General features: G+C 66.6%; 1 protein-coding gene across 3 annotated transcripts in view; it reads right to left on the bottom strand.

Annotated features, from left to right (window-relative positions):
- Window positions 1-2,497: 2,497 nt before the first annotated feature.
- DNAJB6 (DnaJ heat shock protein family (Hsp40) member B6) overlaps window positions 2,498-21,495 on the bottom strand; it is a 33,128-nt gene continuing 14,130 nt past the window's right edge. Inside the window, exons 6-10 of one of the 3 annotated variants that reach the window (XM_054574787.1) lie at window positions 19,735-19,857; window positions 18,024-18,165; window positions 17,283-17,353; window positions 7,022-7,231; window positions 2,498-2,634 (exon numbers count right to left, since the gene is read on the bottom strand). In XM_054574787.1, the coding sequence (XP_054430762.1) occupies window positions 2,552-2,634; window positions 7,022-7,231; window positions 17,283-17,353; window positions 18,024-18,165; window positions 19,735-19,857 (629 nt within the window). In that variant the 3' untranslated portion in view covers window positions 2,498-2,551. Of the gene's footprint in view, window positions 2,635-6,914; window positions 7,232-17,282; window positions 17,354-18,023; window positions 18,166-19,734; window positions 19,858-21,495 lie in introns of those variants that run through there. The other 2 variants (XM_054574788.1, XM_054574786.1) reach the window with 2 other exon arrangements.

Below are 21,495 nucleotides of genomic sequence, written 5' to 3'. Positions count from 1 at the left end.
GGTTCCAATGTTCGATACGTGACGTGTTCGTGCGTGTTGAAATCAGACCCCAAACCCGCACCAGCAGGCCGTGGGGGGCAGGGCCAGAGTGCGGGTCCCCGGGGGCTGAGGGCAGGCGGGCGGCAGGGGAGTCTGGAGGCGGCACTTCTCCCCACCCGCCCAGCGGCCGCTCAGAAACGGGGAGCCTTGTGCAGCCTGTCCTGCGGCCGAGCAGCCAGGGCCGGGTGTGAGGGAGCAGAGGCCTCCCCTCGATCGGCCGGAGCTCAGGCCCCATCTCGCCCTCCAAGGCTCAGGGAACATACGTGAGGTGTGTCCCAAACCGTGGACAGACGGGGACAGCCAGGCTCAGGGAACCCAAGAGCTGTGGTCATGGCGCAGCCCCCAGGCTCCGGGGCTCCGGGTCCCTCATGCGGACCCCTCTGGCCGCCCCCTGGGCTGATGGGGGTGGGGCGGAGGCGAAGGACACAGTGTCCCAGGCTGGACTGAGCGCCCGCCCAGGGACAGCGGGCAGCCCAGCAGGGACGGGCGGGTCCGGGGCGGGGACCAGAGCCCAAGTGAGGTCGACGGCAGGGCAGGCACCCTGGTGGGAGGCGGAGGCCTGTGTGGGGACCCAGGGCGATGCCCCAGGAGCCCCAGGGAGCATTCCGCCCCGGTGCCCTCCTCGCCGTCCACGGCGGAAGGACAGCCGGGCATGGCCCACGACTACGCGGTGCCCCCGCCGCCGGGGGCTGTCAGCTCTGTCTCCTGGGTTAGGGTGATGCTTCGAAGTGGATGCTCCCGAGTGTGCACCTGCAGGGAGGTTCGCGGCCCTGACCCCTCCCCACGTGGGGGGGGAGGGTGGCCAGACCCCCCGGTGGCCCCCAAGCTCTGTCCCCAGGAGGAAGAGCAGTTGGAGGCTCGGGCCGGCCCCCAGGGGCTCACTGCAGGTGGGTGCTCGTCTCCCGCGCCCCCCACCCCGAGCGCTCGCCGCAGTGGGGGCCAGCCCGGCCAACACCCCGAGTGCCCCCTGAGCTGGGCAAGGGAGGGCCCCTCGCCTTGAAGGCCCCGCCCACACCTCACCTGCCACGGGGACCCACGCATGCCAACACCACCCCAGAGCAGCTGGCCCCTGGGGGTCACGTGCGCCCCGCAGCTCCGGGACGCCCTGTGGTGGCTTAAAGACACCCGTGGCCCTGACACCACCCACCCACACACGACGCCGATGTGGCCGGCCCCGGGGACAGTGAGGGACACGCCCTCTGCCCACCCGTGGACCTGCCCCATCACGGCCCCCCCCACAGCGAGACCCCATAGGACACAGACAGCACAGGCAGGGACACGGGCCCCTCCAGGCGGCATGTGCTCAGCAGGCGCCACTCTCGGGAGGCGTCCTCCATGCCCGCAGCCCAGCCTCCCTCCCCAGCGTGTCACGTGACAGCCGCTCTCATTTGAAGAGGAACAGCGCCCTCCGGTGTCCATGGTGTCCGTAAATGATGGCACGGGAGCCACGCGGTGACACTCACACTTTATTTATGCTGGTGGCGCTACAGGACACGCGGTCACAGCTGTCCCCACCAAGAGCCTCAGACCCCGGGTCCCACCCCGCAGCCGCACCCCCGCAGAGACCACGCCAAAGAAGCGCCTCCCCGGGCCCCGCGCGCCCCCGGTGACCCGACCTCGGGGCCGCGCCCAAGCTCCCGGCCTCCATGCTGCGGGGTCCATTGCTGGCATTTTGACACCACGTCCACACTCCTCACAACGCCCCTGTTTCCACGAGGGGAAAGAAAAGGCGGGCAAACAGCGGGCGCCGGCGTCAGCGGGAGAAACGCCACCGCAGGGAGCAGCAGGGTTAGCGCCGCAGCGCGGGCAGCGAAGGGTTAAGCAGCAGCTCATGCAAAGAGGCCGCGGCGGAGGCTGCACAGCGGCTGGAGCGGAGGCTGGAGCGGGAGCCGGGGTCCCAGGAGGCACCCTGAGCGCGCCGGCCTGCAGGGGTGCGCACGCGCGCGCCGGAGGCGCGTCCATCTGTCCCGGGCGGGACCTCAGCTCAGAGACAGAGCTGGGTTCGCAGGACCAAGTTCTGCACAGTCCTGACACGCGCTAAAAGGAACAATCACGGATCCAGGATAAACAGGTGGGATTTGGCAAAAATTAAAGAACCTCTCAAGTCGCCGTGGGACGACCTGGAGCCCAGAACGGAACCCTAACTACAGAGAAGCCCGTGCCCCCCGGGCTCGGGGGCGGGGGCGCGTCACCTGCCGGTCACCTACACTACCTTCCAATCCCCACACCGAGCCGCCGGAGGGGGAGACCCGCCCGCGGACGGGCCCCTGCGTCACGCCGCCGCCGCGTGGGGAGCCGGCCCCGGGGTCGCGCGGGGAGCAGAGCGTGGGGAGCCGCCGCGCGGCGGGAGCCGCCGTCTCAGCGCTGGGGGAGAGGCGCCCGCCGCCCCGAGGTCCTCGCGCCCGCCGCCGCCCGGCGGCCCCGCGGCGTCCGCGCTGGGAGGGGCGCGGCCGGCGCGGCAACGCCCGCCCTCAGGCCCGCGCATGCGCGGCGGCGGCGGCGGGCCCGGTGCTCAGTGGTGGCCCTTGGTCGACTTCTTCTTCTTGGACTCGTCCCTGTGCTTCTGCTTCTTCCTCTTGCCTCCTTCTTTGAGTCCTAAGGAAACACGGCTTGTGAAACACTGCGCGAGGCGGCAGCCCCCCACCAAGAGCCGACCGCGTCCTGCCGACCCCACGCCCGCGCGTGGCTCCCCGCGGCCCGCGCCTGCGGCTTCAAAGAGACGCGGGCGGCTCCGCGCCGCGATCCACGGGGCGCCCGCCCTGCCGCCTCGGACGAGCCCGCCGATCCCCCGGGACCACCCACCCGCCTCCGTCCCGGCTGCCTGGAGCCGCCCGGCGCTGCACGGAGGCCACGGACACGCAGGGGCGTCCCGCTCGCCCGCGGGGGCTCTGGCCTCCGCTCGGCAGGGCGGCGAGCGCTGTGCTGAGGCAGCGGCTCCTTGAGCCAGGACACAGGCAGGGGCGTGGGGGGGGGGAGATTGGGTAAGAAAAGCTTGGTTTCAAGGGCCTGGCTGGACAGAACCAAGAAACGGAACCGGGCCAGGGACCGGGGCCCCCAGACCAGGTTACAGGTCACCTGAAAACATCCTCAAGATTTTAAGTAACAAGAAGCGTTTCACAGCGTCGCTGGTCCTGCCCCTCCCCCATGTGCACGAGGGACCCAGCTCACAGTCACAATCACAGGGTCCCCGCAGCCGGCCCTCGCCACGGGGGCGGGGAGAGGGGGGGCCGCAGAGGCCAAGGGAGGCCCGCTCGCAGGGGACGGCCCCACGGCCCCACCCACGGCAGCCACGTCCCCGCCCGCGAGCCCCTCGCGGGCCCCACGCCGACTCCCCGAGGGCTCCCAGGACGGAGCCCCCGCTCACGCTGAGCAGGAGGCTGTCACGCCTGCCCGAGGCCACGCCAGGCGGGCCACGTGTTCGGGAAGATTCCTCGCAGCTCGAGTGGAAGGGAGTAAAGGGCTGAGGTGCACGGAGGCCATGGCTCTGGACGGTGAGGGCGGGGCCCGAGCACAGCACCACCCTGTGGGGAGGCCCAGGGACCCGCCGCAGCCGCGGAGCGGAGCCGTGTGGGAACGGGCGGCCGTCCTGTGCCGGACGGGGTCGCGTGTCAGCCCGCCCCCCGGCAGCCGCCAGCGCGGAGCCCCTGTCAGGTTGGGAGATTTCTTCACATTCACGAAAGAACAAACATCGGATGGACACTGTCCCCGTCCGATTCCAACAGCGTGACCAGCGGCTGTACCCGGGTCAAGACTCTCAGACCGACGCCGCGGAGAACGCTGGCGCCCGGGTGTGCGCCGACCTCCGGGCGCCTGCGGACCGAGCCCCGCTCCGCGGCGACAAACGGGGCGGCTCCTGGCCCAAGGACACGCAGGCCTCGGGGCCCCACGGGCCCCCCAAGCCCGGCCCGGCCGCCCCTGCAGCAGCGCCCGCACCCGCCGGCCTGCTCTGCCGTCCGCGGCCCCGCCCTCCAACCACGCCGGCCCCAACGAAGGCCCCGAGGTGCCGTGCTGTCGGGAGACCGGGCCTCGCTGGGGTCTCAGAGCGTGCAGCTGTGAAGAAACGGGGTCCCGGCACAGCGGCCGGGAGGCCGGCAGGCGCCCTGTGGGGAGGTGAGCGTCGGACCTGCCGGGCGCGGGGAGCACGCGGGGTCTGCCGTAAAACACAATTTGGTATTTCCCTAAAATGTTCCACGTTTAAATTTTTAAAAAGAAACGAAACGTAGGCCCTCCCGGGCCCCGAACTCCCGACGGAGGACGCGCCTCCGTCACGCGGGACTGCACGCCTCACGCCTGCGGCCCCATGTCTGAGCGGCCCCTCAGGCCCACCCCCGGGGTCAGGGCCTTCCGAGGCCCCTCACGGGAGACGCGCTTGTGAGCAGCAGCTGTAAGTTCTCAGCGAAGCGCAGACAAGCACGTTAGTGTCGCTGAAAGACAAGCCGCCGGCCCCTCGGCAGCGCAGCCCGGCCGCGGGCCCCGCGCCAAGGGGCAGCCGGCAGGGTCCCGGGGTCAGAGGCGGAAAAGGAAGCAACCAGGACCGACATCTTTGTTCGCTGCCAAGTTCTCTTCGTGCAGAATCGCGTTCTCCTAACAGCCACACCTGCCGGAAGCAGCGACCCTTTCGACGCTTAGCGCCTGACGCCGTGCTGGGCCCTGGGGCGCGGCGGACGCCCAGGCCCACCCCCCACGCCAGGAACAAAGCGTGAAAGCCCTGGCCACTGGGGCTCCGTGGGCTGGGCACGTCCCACCCAAAGCAGGAAAGTCGTGGGTTCAGTTCTCGGTCTGGGCAGGTGATGGGGGTGGGGGTTTGGTCCCTGATCGATGTTTCTGTTTTTCTCCCTTCCCCTCTCTCCAAACTAAGTAAGTAAAATTTTTAAAAAAGCAAGCAGGAGTTTTACGGGGTTAGACTGCAAGGCCACAGCACCTTGAGGAACCAAATGCCAGCAACTGACGCCCGCGTCCCCTCTCACCTGCCGCCTGCGCCAGGCCCGCGGGCTGAGCCCCGAGGCAGGGCTGGGAAGGGCCCCCCCACACCGCAACCTCCCAGGTCCCCTCCGTCGCCCCCTGATGCTGACACACAGGGCAGTGAACATGGGAACTGCCCACATCAGCAATGAAGCCAGCGTTCGGGGCCCACGTCCCAAGAGCTCAGCGTCAGCCCGCAGCCGGCACTCCCTGAGCGCCCGGCTGCCCGCGTCCATGGCTGCCCGCGCAGCGGACGCGCGATGCCTGTCGCCTCAGGTAACCAAGTTCCCGGCGTGTGCTGCTTTTTAAGGGACATCACCCGAGACGCGGGACGCGGCAGGAAGATGACCGGGTGACCGTCCAGGCCACAAGGGAGCCACCCAAGGGCTTCCTGAGCCGGGGGGGAAGGGGGCCCGCCCTGCCTGAAGCAGAGCACCCCACGCCTGCACCACGGCCAGCCGGCCACGCCAGCCTCCACAGAGCGGGACGCAGCTGCAGAGGGTCGCCCTGCCTGCCAGAGGCAGGCGCCCGGGGACCGGGACACCCGCCCTGCAGGCGGGGACAGCTCAGACCCAAGCTCTGACTCTTCCTCCCTGTTCTCTCCTCGCTGCCTTGGTGCCTTGAACCTTCCTCAGGGCGGCTCGGCTCCGTCACCTCTAACAAAGAAGCTCAGCTGTCGTCTTTGACACAAGCAGACTGCAGGGGAATCTCGTCTCAGTCCCTGGTGACTTCGCGGTGACAAGAGAGAGTGTGACTTCCACGGCGTTCAGAAACGCTCCAGACAACGCCCTGGGCTGCCAGGCAGGCCGCCGGCCCCACGGCCGTGGACGAGGCCAGGACAACGCAGTCACCACGTGAGAATGCACGCCGCATTCCTATCGCTGTCCCCACTTGGTAACGGGCCCCGAGAGGACCCAGTGGTAGAAACAGACAAAGACACGTGATTTCAGAGAGGAGCCACTTCCTGCTTTTCCTGCTCACTCGGGGCTCCCCAGGATTCTCCGGGGGTGGCGAGCGTCCCTCCGTCGGCAGCCCCGCCTGGGCAGCGGCTTCACGCTGGACGGAGCCCTCGGCTCTGGGCGGCCGGCCGGCGGCGCCCCTCGCTCCTGGAACCGGGACATCGCGACGCAGCCCGTGAAACCGCCGTCACACGGCGTCTGTTCCGGCGAACGGGGTCCTGCCCCGCCTGCCCCGGGCCGCTCAGCCCCAGGAGGGACGGCGGGTCCTGGGCGGGCGGGTCCTTCCCGGGCCCCACAGCCCTGCCAAGCCCGCGTTTCGTTCCGTCACACGGAACGGGCTCGCGCCTCCAGTGGCCGCGCCGTGGCCGAAGCTCGAGGACACCCCACAGCTGGTGGGGCACTTCCGTCCTAACAGACGCCTGTGCTGCCTCCAACAAGGACCTGGAGGGATGTCAAGGGGCCGATTTCCAATAGAAAGGTCTGGGAGGCGAACGTATTTCTGAGACAGCCTGGCTTTGCCCTTGGTCCACGGATTCAATCTCATGACCTCACTGGAGCTGGAGGACCAAGGATGAGCCTTTCCCTCCAACGCACAGCCTGCGACCCCCAGTGGTCAAAACTGGAAGCACAGCCTCAGAGACCATCCAGAACCTTCTGTGGGGAACGGACTTCAAAGGCCCACCGGGGTGGGCCCTGCAGGAAGGGCAGGAAAAAGACACGAGACCCTTCGGCGCTGAGGCCACCCAGCACCCAGTCTACGCCGGGAACCTGGAGCACTGAGGAGACACTTATGAAAAGGGGCGTTTAAGGTCAAAGCAGCTCCTGCTGGCCGTGCCCAAGACAACACGCTTCATACCGTCACAGAAGGCTGGCGCCCTGCTTTAATCAGGGGGGTCTCCGGGGGGGCGCCCCCCCCGGCCCGGCCACCTGGCCCCCCCACGCCACACCCACCCATCAGGTCAGGACGCAGCAGCACAGCAGCGATTTCTGTCCTCGCTGGCCCTGGGCGGGAAGGGGCGCGTCCCTCGGGGGAGGCTGCGCCCGAGCCTCCCTCTGCACACCTGCTGAGAGCACGGAGGGGTCCCAGGCGCTGCTGGCCCGGGGTCGGCCCGGCTCGTCCTCGTCCTCGCCAACACCGGGCGCGTGTCTGGGCATCGGGGCGGGCTTGTGGGGCTTCGGCAGGCGGGCGCTGGTGCTGGCCGGCTGCGAGGGCAGCGCGTGCTGGCCCCTGAGCCGGCACGCCTCCAGGAAGGCTTCCTCGTCGGCCACACCTGGAAGGACAGACGAGACAGCCGTCAGGTGGCCGCTGCGGGACGGGCTCGCAAGGCCGCTGGGACCGCCCGCGGAGACGCCGCCTCATCTGGCCAGCTGCGCCTCGGAGACCTAGAGGCCGCCGCCCGAACCCGAGAGGGGAAGGCGGCGCGGGGCCGTCCTGTCCCCGCCCTGAAGGCACGTGGGCGCGACCTGTGGAAGCCCATCGAGGCTGGACCCCCGGACGAGGTCATCAGAATCGACCCCGCGGCCACCCTGGACAAGGCGGCGGGCCACCTCCGGTCTCCGTGGGCAGCTCTGCCTGTCTCTCCGTGCCCACAGCAGCGAGGGGACGGGGGTGCTGGCAGGGAGCCCGACCGCGCCCCCGCGGTCACGGTCACAGTCACGCACTCAGCACGCACGGCTCCCCGGCGGGCAGAGCAGACACACGTCCTACACAGGGCAGTCCTCCTGGCTCCCACGGACGTGTTTCTATGGGTCTTTTAAAAACAACAAGTTTTGCACATTAGGTGGACATTAGGGAGCAAATAAGGAAAGGAATGGTCGTTCCCGCCGATTTCAGAGCCCTTCCCTCCGCAGCTTCTGACAAAGTCACACCCCCATTTCCGGTGTGGACGGAGGTGGGGAGACCACAGCAGCCCCCGTCCTGCCCGCCCCCCCCCGCCAAGAACTGTGTGCTCCGCAGCTGTGCCCTCAGGGGCCGTCTGTCAGGGGCGGGAACCCAGGCGCAGGCCAGGAGGCGTGGAGGTGCCACCCTCGTCCCCGATGTCTGTCACGCGTCACCACACGGCGACGGAGCCGCGCACGCAGCCCCGGGGCCCCAGCAGGCTGTCCACAGCCACGCCGGCCGCCGGAACCGTGAAGGCCGCTGCGGGAGGAGGTCGCCCAGGCACCGGGTTCTTTCTTGAGAAGTGACAAGGTTTCAGGGGCCCCCACCGTGGGGCTTGCATTTGAGAGGTTCTCCCAGTTAAGTGTCCAGTTCTGTCCCATGAAGTCTCGGGCCCGCGCAGCACCGGGCTCGGCCCACAGGCTCCTGCCCCCCAGCCCGGGCCTGCGGGGGCGGGACACAGGACCGCGCCCCCACCTGGGGCCTGCCCTGCGGCAGCCACCCCCCGCTCTGCAGGGAAGGCCCGGACACAAGCGGGGGCCTGTTTCACAGGCGGGGACATCCAGGACCAGCCTGGAGGGACATCTGGTGCCAGGGCCCTTGGCCGACTCACGCTGTCCCAGCCCACGGCCAACACCTGTGCCCTGGACCCCGGCCACAGCCACCGCTGCGTCCTCAGGACCTGGGCCAACGGCTGCGCCGAGCAGGACAGAGCCTGGAGCCGCGGAGCCTCCGTGCAGGGCGGCGGCCCACAGCCTCCTGCCTCAAACACGCCCGCGGGGCTGCTGCGCGAGGCCCGGGCGCCGAGCTTCTCTGCAGATAAACCAGAGAACCACGTGTCCCCAAGGCCTCGAGAGGTGTGACGGATGACGACACTCCACCGGTCCCCGCGGGGGCGGGGGCGGGCGCCACACTGCAATCACGCCCCCTGTGAGGAGGCGCTGGGGCCGCTGTGCCTGGCGCGGGGAGAAGCCTGCGCCGTGGCCTTGTGCTGTGGACCCTCCCCCACAGCCACGTTCGACGACCTTGTGCTGTGGACCCCCCCAGCTGGAAGGCACTGAGCAGTGTCCACGTCCTGTGCTCGGGGGCCCGTTGCTGCGGGGCCCCAGGCAGGCAGACGCCGGGAGAAACTCACACGGACCCCAACCCAGGGCCCAGGTCCAGCCGCCGCCGCCCGGGGGGCCTGGCAGCAGAGGGCGCCGGGCCCTGGGGGTGAGCCTCTGAAGGTGCGTCGCCCGCTCGGGCGCGAGGCAGCATCCGCCCGCCACGGGCACCCCGTGGGCAGAGGGTGAAACACAGCTCCCCGTGAGGGCCAGTAGGTCTGAGCGGGGCTTTGGGCGGCGGCCGGCCCTGAGCCACGCAGTGGTGACGGGGACGTGACAGGGACGCGGCGTGGCGGGCGTCTGGAGCGTCACCCTCTGTCCCACTTACCTCGGCCGCAGGCTCCCCGCTACGCAGGTGAGCTCGCGCCCCGGGCGACCCCGCGGCTCTCAGGCGAACCCCCGCCTGCGCGCGCCCATCCCCAGTCCTGCACGGGAGCACGGTGCCCGAGGCGCCCAGCTGGCTGCGAGCAGCGCAGCCCGTGTGGCGGCGGCGAAGCACAGGCGCCCTCGGGGTCCGCGGGGGTCCAGCGCCCGGGAGAGGGAGCCGCAGGGTGGTCTGCAGGCTCCACGGGCGCCACGCCCGCCTGGGGCTCGGCTGTGCCGTTGTCACGAGTCCCCTTGCTCAGCCCCCAACCGGCAGGCCCTGCACCGGCTTCCGGGGCCCCTGCTGCCGGGGAGGGAACCGCCCGAGGCCCCGAAGCCCCGAGGCCCCGCCCGACAGCTGAACAAATGCAGGGACCCCCCCGACAGTCGCTCCCTGCGCTGCCTCCCCAGGGCCGGGCTGAGGGGCCCCGTGCCCCCGGGCCCCGGACGGGACGCGCTGACCGGGGTAACAGTCACCAGGAGTGACAGCGCACCCCGCCCCGGGGGAAGGCCAGGGCGGTGAGCGGCCCTCGGCCGGACCTGCTGCCCCACCTGCCCGGCGTCTCACAGTGACCGAGGAAACCCGGGGTCCCCTCACCTCTGCTCCCGGCCACCCCCGGCCCCGGTCCAGCCCCAGCCTGGCCTCCGGGAAGCGGTCCTTCCACCCAGCCCTACTGTGCGCCCTGCGGGGGCGAGTGGCCAGGCTGAGCGAGGGCCCAGGGGTCTGGCCCCACCAAGCGCCACAGAAGCGGCGAGGGACGCGGATGGGGACTCACCACCCCGCACCCCTCTCCTCGGTGTCCCTGCCTGACTTACCTGCGTGGACCCCCGGCCCCACTATGAGCCCGCGGGCCCTGGGGCTGCAGCAGGGACCGGCAGGACCCCGTGAGCCTCCCCCCAGAGCCCTGGGGACTGAGTACCAGCCAGAACTGCTCGGGGAGGAAGGGGCTCCGTCACCTCTGGCCTCGCCCACACGCTCCCACTGGACGCTGCACGGCGCCACGCGGCAGCCTCCACCGGCCACGGGCTCAGGAGAGGGGCCGCCACCCTCAGGCGACAGGGAGGTGGACGGAAGGGCTTCGGGAGGACAGTCCTGAAAACCCCCATCGCGTCCTGCGTCTAGGCCGGCGGCGGTCCCTCCCCGCGCAGCGGCCAGGGGGCTGGCCGGATGCAGGGAAGGTGTGGACGGACCGCCCCCCGCAGCTCCCGAGCAGAAGGGCGGAGGGGCCTCCCCTCAGGAAGAGGACGACGCTGTGCCTCGCCCCCACTCACAGCCTGGCGTGGAGGTGTGGGGGGCGGCCCCGGGGGCACCCCCTGGCCCCTTCGAGAGCTGCTGCGGTGAAAGCGGGGGCGGCTCGGCCTGCAGGCCCACGGGGCCCTTCTATCCGCACGGCGCGATGGGGTGTCACACGCAGGGGCTGCCAGACGCCGCCCCCAGGGCTGGGGGGAGCCTCCTCCGGCCAGGGCAGGGGGCCGCCCACACCCAGCAGGGACTGCGTAGCCCGCAGCCTCCCTGCGGAGGCAGGGGTCCTCCAACCCCATCCCCCGGCGGCAAGTTCCGTGCGGTGTTCGTGCCTGGAACCCCCCCATCAGCCCCCGCCCCGGCCTCCCCGCCCCCCTGCTCCACGTGGCAGCAGGTCTCCGCCTCCGATCCGAGCACACAGCCGGTCCGCCCACGTTGGGGACAGCTCAAAGCCACGGGGCCACGGGGCCCCGGGGCTGAACCACCTGCTACCGTACGAGTACCCACGTGCCCGCCCCAGCCCACCCCCCTTCCACAGCCGAGTGACGGGAGCTTCCGGAACAGGCCTGAGTTGGCACCGCCCTTTCCGTTTGTGTTCCTGTCCCCTCCGACCGGCATCCAGCAAAGCGCCTGCCCGTGCGGAGAGCACTGCGTGCCCACCACGCGCTGCCCGAGGGCTGGGGCCCAGCGGGGGGCGGGCCGGGGACGAGAGCCAGAGCCAGGCCGCCTGTGGGAGCTGCACGTGAACCCCCGAGGTTCCCCTGCAGGACGGCCTGCCCCCAAAAAACGCCCTCGGCGAGAAACCCCTCGGTCCCCGCGGGCAGCCGGGCCCTGCCCATGGGCCGCGACTTCAGGCCGGGGCCGGCTGCCCTCTAGGCCCCCGACAGAGCAGGGCTCTCGCCCCTCCGGACGTCTACCTCCCTGCCATGCCACGAGAACAGGCCCGGCTACGCCACTCGACAGGACAGAGCCCCCACAAGCACTCGGGAGAACGGAGGTCCCCTTAGGAGAAGGCGCCCTCCGCAGGCGAGCGGCTCTGTGACCCCGGGCAGCAAGCAAGGCCCCGGGTGTCCGAGGTGTGGGGAATGGGCCCTCCGCCGCTATGCCCGGCCCCTCCAGCCGGTCCGCCTGAGGCCGGTCATCGCCCTGGGGCAGCGGCTGCCCAACCACCGCCGTGCCACCGGGCACTGCGGCGAGCCGAAAAGGGGGTGACGCGTGCCGAAGAAACAGTTAAACGGCTCCCCAGAAATGTTAACACGTTCAAACCCAACGCGAGGCACCCAACCGCTTTTTCCCACGAGAAGCTCCTCTCCGGCGCGCTCGCAGCACGGGCGTCCGGCAGGGCCCCACACCAGGGCCCACACCCGCCCCCAGGCCCAGCCTGGCGCTCGCCGGGGCGGGTCACAAGGAGGGTCCCTGCCCCTCCCAACAGCTCCCTCCCTTCTGAACCCCTCACGGAGTCAAAGGAGAAAAACAATCTATTAAAAGCCTTATTAAGCATCAGGCACTTAATGGGATTCCTACACAAGGGCCTTTCTAGGACGAACAAAAGCACCACCTCCTCCTAGAACCACCAGAAATCTGGAAAAGGGGTTAAAAGCGCGACAGTCTGTGAGGACGCTCCCGCACACGCACGGCCACACAGGCCCCTGCGGCCGCCCCGGGAAGGGCTGGGCGGGGCTTTCCAAGGCCTCGCCCGGCCCCGGCCCCCCAGCAACGTCGCCGCCCAAGGACAGGGCCCAGTCCACAGGGCGCCTCTCGAGCTACAGCCAGTGGCAACCAGCGACGGGCCCCGCCCGACGCGCCCCGTCCTCGCTGCCCGGCCGGGAGAGCCGGAGGCCAGGGCCGGTGCTGCACGGGGGTGCGGGCTGGGGACGCGGGGCTCGCCCCACAGCCCCCACGGAGGCGGCCGCTGGCTGGGAGGCTGCCGGCGCCGCCCTGCCTGCGAACACAGCAGCCCAAGGAGCCTCTGTGCAGAGCACGCTGTGCTGCGGCCGGGCCAGGGCACACTCATCGCGAAGCGATGAGAGGAATGTTCCGGCAGCTGTCACATGGGCTCCCTCTCAATCTTTTCCCAAGTGGAGTCCAAGTGCAGCAGCGTTGGGGCCTGGCTGATAAACATGCAACTGAAAACAAGATAAAAAGTCACTTTTCCCAAATATGTACAAGCTCGGGTGTGGCGGCTTCGTCCTTTCGGGGGGAAGGAGGGCCAGCCCCGCGCGGACCGAGACCCTGAGCACCACCCGAGGTGAGCTCCCTCGGACGGTCCCGGGACGCATCGCAGGGCGCGGGGGGTGGGGGTGGGGGCGGTGGCGCCGCGCGGGCCCTCCAGCAGGCCGGCTCGCCCCTGCGGCTCCCACGGGGACGTTCTGCTCCCAAGGAGCCCAGTGTCCCGGCACCGGTGCCCTGGCCGCCGGCTCTGCCGACACAGGGGACGCAGCAGACAAGGGCGCAGGTGTGGGGAGGCCACCAGCGGCGGGGGGAGGGACGGGGGAGGGGCCCGGCCGCAGCCAGGCTCGGGCGGTGACAGGAGGGCAGGACACGGGCGGCACAGGCACAGGGCCACTGTCTCAGGGGTGACTCAGCTCTGGGGACCAGACAGTGGGCGCGGCGACAGCAGCTGGAGCAGCAGAGCGGAGAGGTCAGGGGTGAGGCCAGATGCCACCCGCCACAACCGCGGCCGACAGACGCAGACTGGCTCCCACTCCCGCCGGTGCAGCTCAGCGGACGGAGCGCCGGCCCGAGAACCCAGGGTCGCGGGTTCAATCCCCCATCAGGGCACAGGGCTGGGCCGCAGGCCAGGTCCCCGGCAGGGGGCGCGCGAGAGGCAACTGCACGTGGATGTTTCCCTCGCCCCTTCCCTTCCCCCTCTCTAAAAATAAATCTTTAAAAAACAACAACAGAAAAACAAGCAGAAAAGGACCACTTCTCGAAAGGGAGGAAGGCCGTGACGGGAAAGGCACGAAGCGGAGGCCCGGTCCAGGCGGCGGCCGGGCCCAGGGCCACAGCAGCTGGTGGCCCGAGGCCGTGCGACCAGCCGCGGAGCGGAAGCCCGAAGAGGCACGTCGCACGACAGAAGAACGTTCTGACTTTTGTGGGGCCGCATATTCACAATGTCACTTTTTTTGAAGACACACAGCTGAATCCACATAAAAACTGCCTGACCAACGCTCCCAGTTTCTTCTCCAAGCCCTTGCAAACCCCTCCAAACAGACCCAGAGGGGGCACCCTGCCCTGGAGGCTGTTCGAGTGGCGGGCCGCTCGACCGCCACCCTGGGCGTGAGTCTCCGGCTCACGCCCCACTGCTCCCCGGGGGCCAGCGTGTCCGAACCCCAGAGGGACGACCCTCCCCAAAGGGAGCGGCTGTGGAACTCTCTTCAAAACCCCAAGTCGGGTGACACAGCAGGGACGTCCAAGCAGGGACTCCAACCCGCGGCCCGCAGGCCCCGCGCAGCCCGGGACAGCTGTGAACACAGCCTACCACGAAATCACCCGTTTACTTTTAACATTAGATGATTTCTGTGCACGCGCGTGTGTGTATTACATGTCACAATGTGTTGAACATGTGGCTCAAGACAACTCTTTTTCCAGGTGTGGCCCGGAGACGCCAGAAGGCTGGACTCCCCCCCCCAGGCCTTACACTTGACCCTGCCGGCCCCCACACCCCTGGTGGGAGAGGCTTCCCTTCAGTGGAGAAGACCCCGCCCCCACAAGGCAGCTCAGGAGGCGGGGGCTCCGCAGGCGCTTGCTCCCACCCCGCAGGCAGCACCTGCAGCTGCCCACACACGGGGTGGGGGTGGGGGTGGGGGGGTGCGTCCTCAGCACCGGGACTGATCCACTGAGGCAGAGGCTGGCAAGCCGGCTGCTAGTCGTTGATCACGTTTCAGTGGGCCACAGACAAAGTAACAATCCAAACGGGGCAACAATCCGATTCTATGCCGCACTCAGAAACTCTAGCCGGATTGATATTTTACGCAACAGCAGCGAAGTTCAGAACGAGACAGAAAAAAACAGCTGGACCGCGGATCGCCCAACTGCCGTTCCAGACCACAGATTCTCACAGCCGTGGTGGCCGGGATGAAAATAAAAGTACAAGGAAGCCACAAAAACGAAGATGGTTTCGTAAGTCGAACTCAATTTCTAAAATTCCCACCGATGAACAAGAGTGCAATCAATCTACCGAGGCGCAACTAACAAGGACAAGAAAGTGTTAAAATTAGTCGGCGTTCACAAGGCCGCCCGCAGCAGCAAGGCCGCGCCTGGAGAAGCGCCGGAGAAGCCCCGTGCGAAACGGGCGCAGGCCTGCAAGGCCCCTGGCAAAGGGCCGACCTGGCGCAAGGCATGTCCCTCCAGGATCCCCGACACCTCGCAGGCCCAACAGGACGGGCATGTCCTGCTGCAACAAAACTTACCGAGCTGACAACCGAGGGAAAACCTACAGAGACGGTCCCGACAGGCAACTTCCCAAGGCGGTCGGCACCCGGCCACGTGCTGAGGCAGCACAACCCGCAAACAGGAGGCTCGGGCGCAGAGAATCCCGCCCTGCCCGGGGGGTCCTGTCTCCACAGGGAGAACACAGGGTCGCCCCACAGCAGACGTGACCGTGACTGGCTCCTGGGGAGCAATGGCGCCTGCCCCCAGGGTTAAAGGTGCCCGTGTGTGGCCGTGTATAATGAGCACCCACGTTTTTGGCTCAAACTTTGGGGAGAGGAAAAAATCTTTCATTTTAATTTTTTAACTTACATTTAGAAACAAAACCGGTTATCATTATTCCAGGGTATTACTTTTCACACGGATGTCATTACTGCTCTCGCAAGTCACACTTTTAATGCGTTAAGTAAATTTAAAACGTTTACATAGTACCACCCACGTGGAATACACATCCTTTTAAAACTCTGGGCAAAAACCAGCTGGTGCGACTCAGCGGACCGCGCGCCGGCCTGCGAACCGAAGGGCCACCCGTTCGCTCCCCAGTGGACGGCCCAGGCCTGGGCTGCGGGCCGGGTCCCCAGCAGGGGGCCTGTGAAATGCAACCAACACATGGACGTTGCTCGCCCTCTCTTCCCCTCTCTAAAAATAAAGTCTTTAAAAAAACTGGGACTAAACAGTGCACATTCTACACAGCAAATACAGCAGCAGATGGCGCTTTCCCTGGTGACATCAGCCTAACAGACTGTTCGCAGCTGGGGCTGCGCCCAATGACTAGCCTCGGGGTCCCAGAAGGCGCACTGGGGGAACCAGGACGGCAGTCACACGCCCCCGGGGGCAGCTTCCTGGGGCCCTGGGCTGCCCCGCGGCAGGGGGCCCGCAGCTCCGTGACCCCAGGCATGGAAAATGCGAAACTCTACGCAGGCCCAGGCATTTGCCTGTAAAGTTTCTCAAGGGGCAGAGACGCGCCGTCCCACCCACAGCACCAACAAAAGGCAGGCCTTCGGGCCGTGGCCTTCAGTTTGGGAAACCAGGCACTCACGACACTTTCCACGACACAGGGTGCGGGCCGCACAGCGCGTCCGAGCACCCCCTTGTTTTCCCAAGCGCAGTTGCCTTTCGATACTTAAATTCTGCGATGCTTTGCTTGCAGAGCTTCTGTAAGTTCCTATAACGCTTCCCGTTTCCAGCGACACGCATGCACCGCCAGCCGCGCCTGAACCAAGAGCCGCTCCACGCGCTCTCCCGCGCAGCCTGCCCGCGTCTACGGATGCCCCCGGGAACCCCCCCGCCGACCTCCACACACAACCGGGGCGGGCCCCCTCCACGCCCCCCGGGCTGACACGCGCGTTCTCGGGGGGGCCGCGACACGTTCCACAGGCGGGCAACAAGCAGACCCTTGCCTGCTGCCACCGTGCCCCGTCCCGGCCGGCATTGAACGGAGCCCAGGAAGCCAGACGAGACACTGCGCGGCTGTGTCTTCGCTCCAGTCCAGCGACGTGTGGCCGCTACGGAACCCAACGCTACGGAACCCAACGCGGCATCTTCACACGCCCTGCCGGTGCCGCCCACCCCCCCGCCCCCACACCCCGGACACAGGCGGGAAGCAGCAGAGGCCGGCACAGAATCACAAAGACACGGAGGCTGCGGGCCCCACTCGGGGAAGAATGCACCAAACACATCGCATTTATTTTCTTTTTTTTTTTTTAAGCAAGTAACAAAGACCCAATTTACCAGCTTTACTTTTTAAACCTAAGCTTAACTTTACATATTTAAAACAATGGTCAAAACTAAGTGGCCAGCATTCATGCACAACTAGAAACATCCTCAATTTACGTGAAACCAGAAATGTGTCACCACCAACGCACGAACATCTCTCACTACTACACACGGGGAAGCGCTGGGTCACTCGCGGGGAGGTCCGTCCTGGCCACGGTCGCTTCACAGCCGGCGGGCGCTGCCGGGCGCGGCCAGTGCTGGTGTTAGTGCACGGGGTCACGGCCGCCTCGGGTTACGTTTGATAAAAAAGCAAAGTGCATACAGAGATTTACAACAATTTCAAAGACAAAAAAAATGGTCCTATCATGTGGTCCCAACAATAAACTCAAAAGTCTATGACAAACGGGCTCCGATGAGCTGTGTATAAATACTTTAGATTAGGTACAGTTATACTGAAAGTCGAGTTCGTCTGAAATCTTCAAAAAAATGTTCCTGTTAATCCTCAAATGGTGCTTGTTACAGTTAGCATTTCTGTTACATGCGTGCGTTGAGTTACTTGTTATCCAAGCGTAGCCGCTGCTCCTTACCATTTATCGTCAGGGACTTGAGCTGGCCGTCTTCTTCAACCTCCACTCTTTCTTGACCATTCTCGATAATTCTGCAGGATGAAACGTGTTTTAACAACTTTTTGAACTTACTGTGTATGCGAATACATGCACATTTTACCTAACGTAACTGCCGTAGGCACCCATGAAGTCGTAACTCTGGAGACTGGAAGCACAGCTAAAGCCAATCTGCTGACAGCTATCCTTAAAAGAGGCTTCGTCTCACAGACGTGCTGTCTCCACCGCCACAGCGCCGGGCACGGAGCGCGTGCAGATGCCATTATCACGATGGTAAGGAAGGCTTTTCCCGCTCGCGGCGTTCCCTTTCGCCGTTCTAACTGCACCGCGATGCTCACGCCCTGAATGAGGGTGGCGGCCGACACGCGGCCTCAGGCAGCATTCAAGCCCTGGCCTGCACGGCTCAGCAGACTGAGCGCCAGCCTGCGAACCAAAGGGCTGCTGGTTCGATTCCCAGACAGGGCACAGGCCTGGGTTGCGGACCAGGTCCCCAGTAGGGGGCGTGCGAGAGCCGCCCACACAAATGTTTCCCTCCCTGTTTCTCCCCACATTCCCCTTTAAGAGTAATAAATAAAATCTTTTGAAAAGATTCTTTGGTGCCAGATGACATACAACTTACGCGCCACCCTCGGGGTGGGCAAATCACAGCGGCCACCCACCATGACACCCACTTATCAAAGCATGAGATGTGGAAGACGACTCTACCTCTTTGTAGTGATTTTTCTGCCGTTAACTATTTTGGTAGAAGTTGACACGGATTTGAAGTTGCCCATCCCACTACCACCAAATGTCGTGGAAGAAAAGGAAGTGAGGCCTCCGTGACCTAACGCACCGAAGGACGTAAATCCTGTAGGAAACAAAGGGGAGAAAGATTAGAGACTGGTATGCCCAGCATTTAGGGCAAAAATCCCCAGGGTCCAGAATCCCACAGAGGCCTCTCCCCCAGGCGCGGCGGTCCCAGCCGGGGCAGCCGCGCCAGGGCCTCAAGGGGAAATGGCTCCGCTGAGTCCCGGGGCAGAGGGCCCACCAGCCCCCTGCTCCAGTCGCCTCCCCTCCCACCCCTTACACCCCCTCACCTGCGGGGGCCACTGGGCACTTGGCCCCACGCCTAAGCCTCCCAGGGGCAGAGTGGCCTCCCCACTGCGGCCAGGGCGGCACCTGCCCACTCGGCCTCCCCATGCGAGGCAACAGCGGGGACAACAGTCCGTGATGTTAAAACACTGACGTGACCCAAATCGACAACAGGCCGTTGTCCGCGGACAATGCCAATCCCGCGGCAGCCACGCTGCGGGCGCTGGCCCGACAGGCACGGGCCGCTGGGCGGCCAACCACAGCCTGACGCGAGGCTGGTCTCCTCGCTCCCTCAGAACCGGCACCCCAGCCCCACGCGCAGCCCGGCCGTCCCGACTGCGGCGCTGCCTAGACCCACGGCGTCCAAGAGGAACAGAGCCAAACATGTTTTAAATTTCCTGTTGGCCCCCTTAAAAATTTAAAAAACCTGATAGAACTGATGAACGCTATTTAATCCAGAAACGCCCAAAACCTTGTCGCATGCGCTGTGAACATCTGGCCTGGCATGCACTGCCTCTCACTTCCACCCAAGACCCTGGCGGCCGCCCCTCGCAGCGGCATCTGTGTGGACAGGCTCCGCCGCCGGGGACAGCAGAGGCGTGGGGCCTAGAGCCGCACAGCCCTTGCCCGCCTGCCTCCTGGCGGGAGGGCTGCCCCCACGTCTCTGCAGCTGCCCATGTGCGCCGGCGGGGCACTGCTGCCAGCAGGACGCGCGCGTCCATGGGTGCGCGGAGGGGGAAGCAGCGCCCGCACCCAAGGGGATTGAAGCCCCTCTGCCGGCTGGTCTCCGCGCGGCCCCCGCAGCTGCCTGTGTGCACAGCACTGCCGGCCCAGCCCAGATCGGCCGCGGAGGGACCGAGGCCCACAGAGAGCAGGAGCCGGGGGCTGCCGCCGCAAGGCTCTCCTCTGCGGGGGCGCCTGTCACGGCGACGCCCGCTCTGTGAGCGCCAACACAGGGCCTGCGGGGGGTGCCCGCACACGGCCCCCGGGGCCGCCTGCCCGCCCGCCCGCCTCTGCCGGCCCGCCCGCCTCTGCCGGCGGGCTCTCCCGGGACACTACCTCCTTGCGCGTTTAGCTGCCGAGGACAGAGAAGCCAGGAGTAGAAAGACTAAGTGGGTTGTTCCTCTATTTACCACCCAAACACACGTTCCTCCTCTTAACCAGCCATCTCATCGGTGACCAGCAGGAGCAGACATGGAGCCTCAGGCACACTGAGCTGGGGCGATCGGAAAAGGCCCCGGGCCCGTGAGCGCAGGCCTGCCCCCAGACAGCGCAGGCAACCCAGGCTATCCTGCCGCAGGACTCTCTGCTCAGACGCAAGATGCAAGACGCGAGGATTTGATACCTGTATCAAAAGCAGGAAACCCTCCTCCGAAAGGTGGAAATCCACTGAAGGCAGAGAAGAACGAGCCCGTGCCGCGGTTCCTGCTCCCGCGCCGAGTCCCAAAGAAGTCATCAAAAGGGTCTTCTGGAAACAAACACACACATGGTCAAACACTGTTTCGTGGGGAAGTTGCCGCAGGGAGGGGTCCCGGGGGCACAGAGCCTCGCCAGGAGCGAGGGCGGCCGCGCAGCCCAGCGCAGGGAGCCTCCTCGCAGGCGCTGCCTGCTTGCGGGGCCAGAGCCGGTGCTGGGGCAGCCTGAGAGCCGCTCCCCCCGCCTCCGGTGCAGGTTCGGCAAAGCGTCAGGCCCGCAAGGCCCGCACACAGGCGCCCAGAGACGCGCACCCCCGAGGCCGGGGCTGCCCTCTCCAGAGGATTCAGAAGCGAGCGCAGAGGTGGAGCGTCCGCGCCGCCCTTCACGGCGCTCGGGGGCCAGCGGGGCCGGGCCTCAGACTGGGACTGCCTCCCACCTTTCCCGTAAACGTGACACTCGAGGGTATTTTTAGGGGGAAGGGGTGGCGGGAAAACGGAGACAAATGTATTTGAACAGCAAAAATAAATTTAAAAACATGTATTTTTAGAAAGATTCAGATCCACTCTGTAGGAATGTGAGCTGCAGGCAGCAGTGACAGGAAACCACTCACCCCGGCCAGCGCCCTGCCGCCCCTGGGGACCCCAATATGCCCCCGAAGCGGCAGGACAGCCCAGCAGCTTGGAGCTGCTTGGGCCTCAAAGAGCAGTTAGTTCCTAAAAACGAGTTACACAAACTTTTCTAAAAATTCTACTGAAGTTCTATGAAATTAATCAGTGTTCTATTTTTCTCAGAAATAATGGGAATTTTGCAGGAAATAAATCTTGATGGACAAAGAGACACGCCACCCACTGGGGGCCACAGGAGGCCCGGCCCCCCCGGCCGCCCGCGCAGCGGCGGCCAGAGCAGGGTACAGCGACAGGGAACGGCCCCGCGGCCCCGCGGCCCCGCAGCTGAGGCCTCGGCGACACTCCGACGCTCCTAGACGGCGCGGAGGCCTCCCCGCAAACACCAGCGCCGCAGACCGCGCCCGCAGCACTCCGCAGCACTCCGCGACACCCGCTGAGAAACCCCAGTTCCTCCGTATCCAGCAGCAGCAGACCTATTTGCAAGGAATCTGACATAAAAGCAGCAGCAAACCCAGAACGCAGCAATCCAACCACAGCCTGCGGGAGAGAGGGCTCGGTGGGCAGGGCCTCCACAGGGGACAGGCCCGGGGCCGCCTGGCACTCAGCAGGGAAGCTCTGGCTTTTCTGGTCCCACACAGCTGCTCTGGACAGGCCAGAACTTCTGGCTCCATCCTGGGTGGGGCTGCAGCACTGTCCCAACAGTTGCAAAACCCTACACAGGGATGCGAGGTGCATGCACCAGACCCCCATGGCCCCATTTCGGGGCCTGTGAACGGGGCCCCAGAGGAGTGCCCTCCTTAGAGGAGCCCCAAGGAGGGCGCTGCCTCATCCCGCGGGCGTCTGTCCCGCAGAGCAGCCCCCCCCAAGCAGAGAGGAGCAGGCCCGGAGACACTGAGGACGGCGCGGACCCGAGCGGGGGCCCCCTGCAAACCACCGGGAGACGACCAGCCCCAACGGGGGCCGGCGCCAGCTGGGAACTCGGGTGCAGAGCTGAGGGCCCTGTGAGCCCCGCTGGCTGGTGCCCCCCCCCCCGGAACACGACTCTGCTTCACTTCCGTTGTCCC

Source organism: Pteronotus mesoamericanus, unplaced genomic scaffold, assembly GCF_021234165.1.
Source record: "Pteronotus mesoamericanus isolate MK-2021 breed Mesoamerican mustached bat unplaced genomic scaffold, CSHL_Meso_final contig_265, whole genome shotgun sequence".
In the NCBI taxonomy this organism is placed as follows: Eukaryota; Metazoa; Chordata; class Mammalia; order Chiroptera; family Mormoopidae; genus Pteronotus; species Pteronotus mesoamericanus.
Note: the sequence above shows the minus strand (reverse complement) of the source record. Positions and strands in the feature narration are given on the sequence as shown.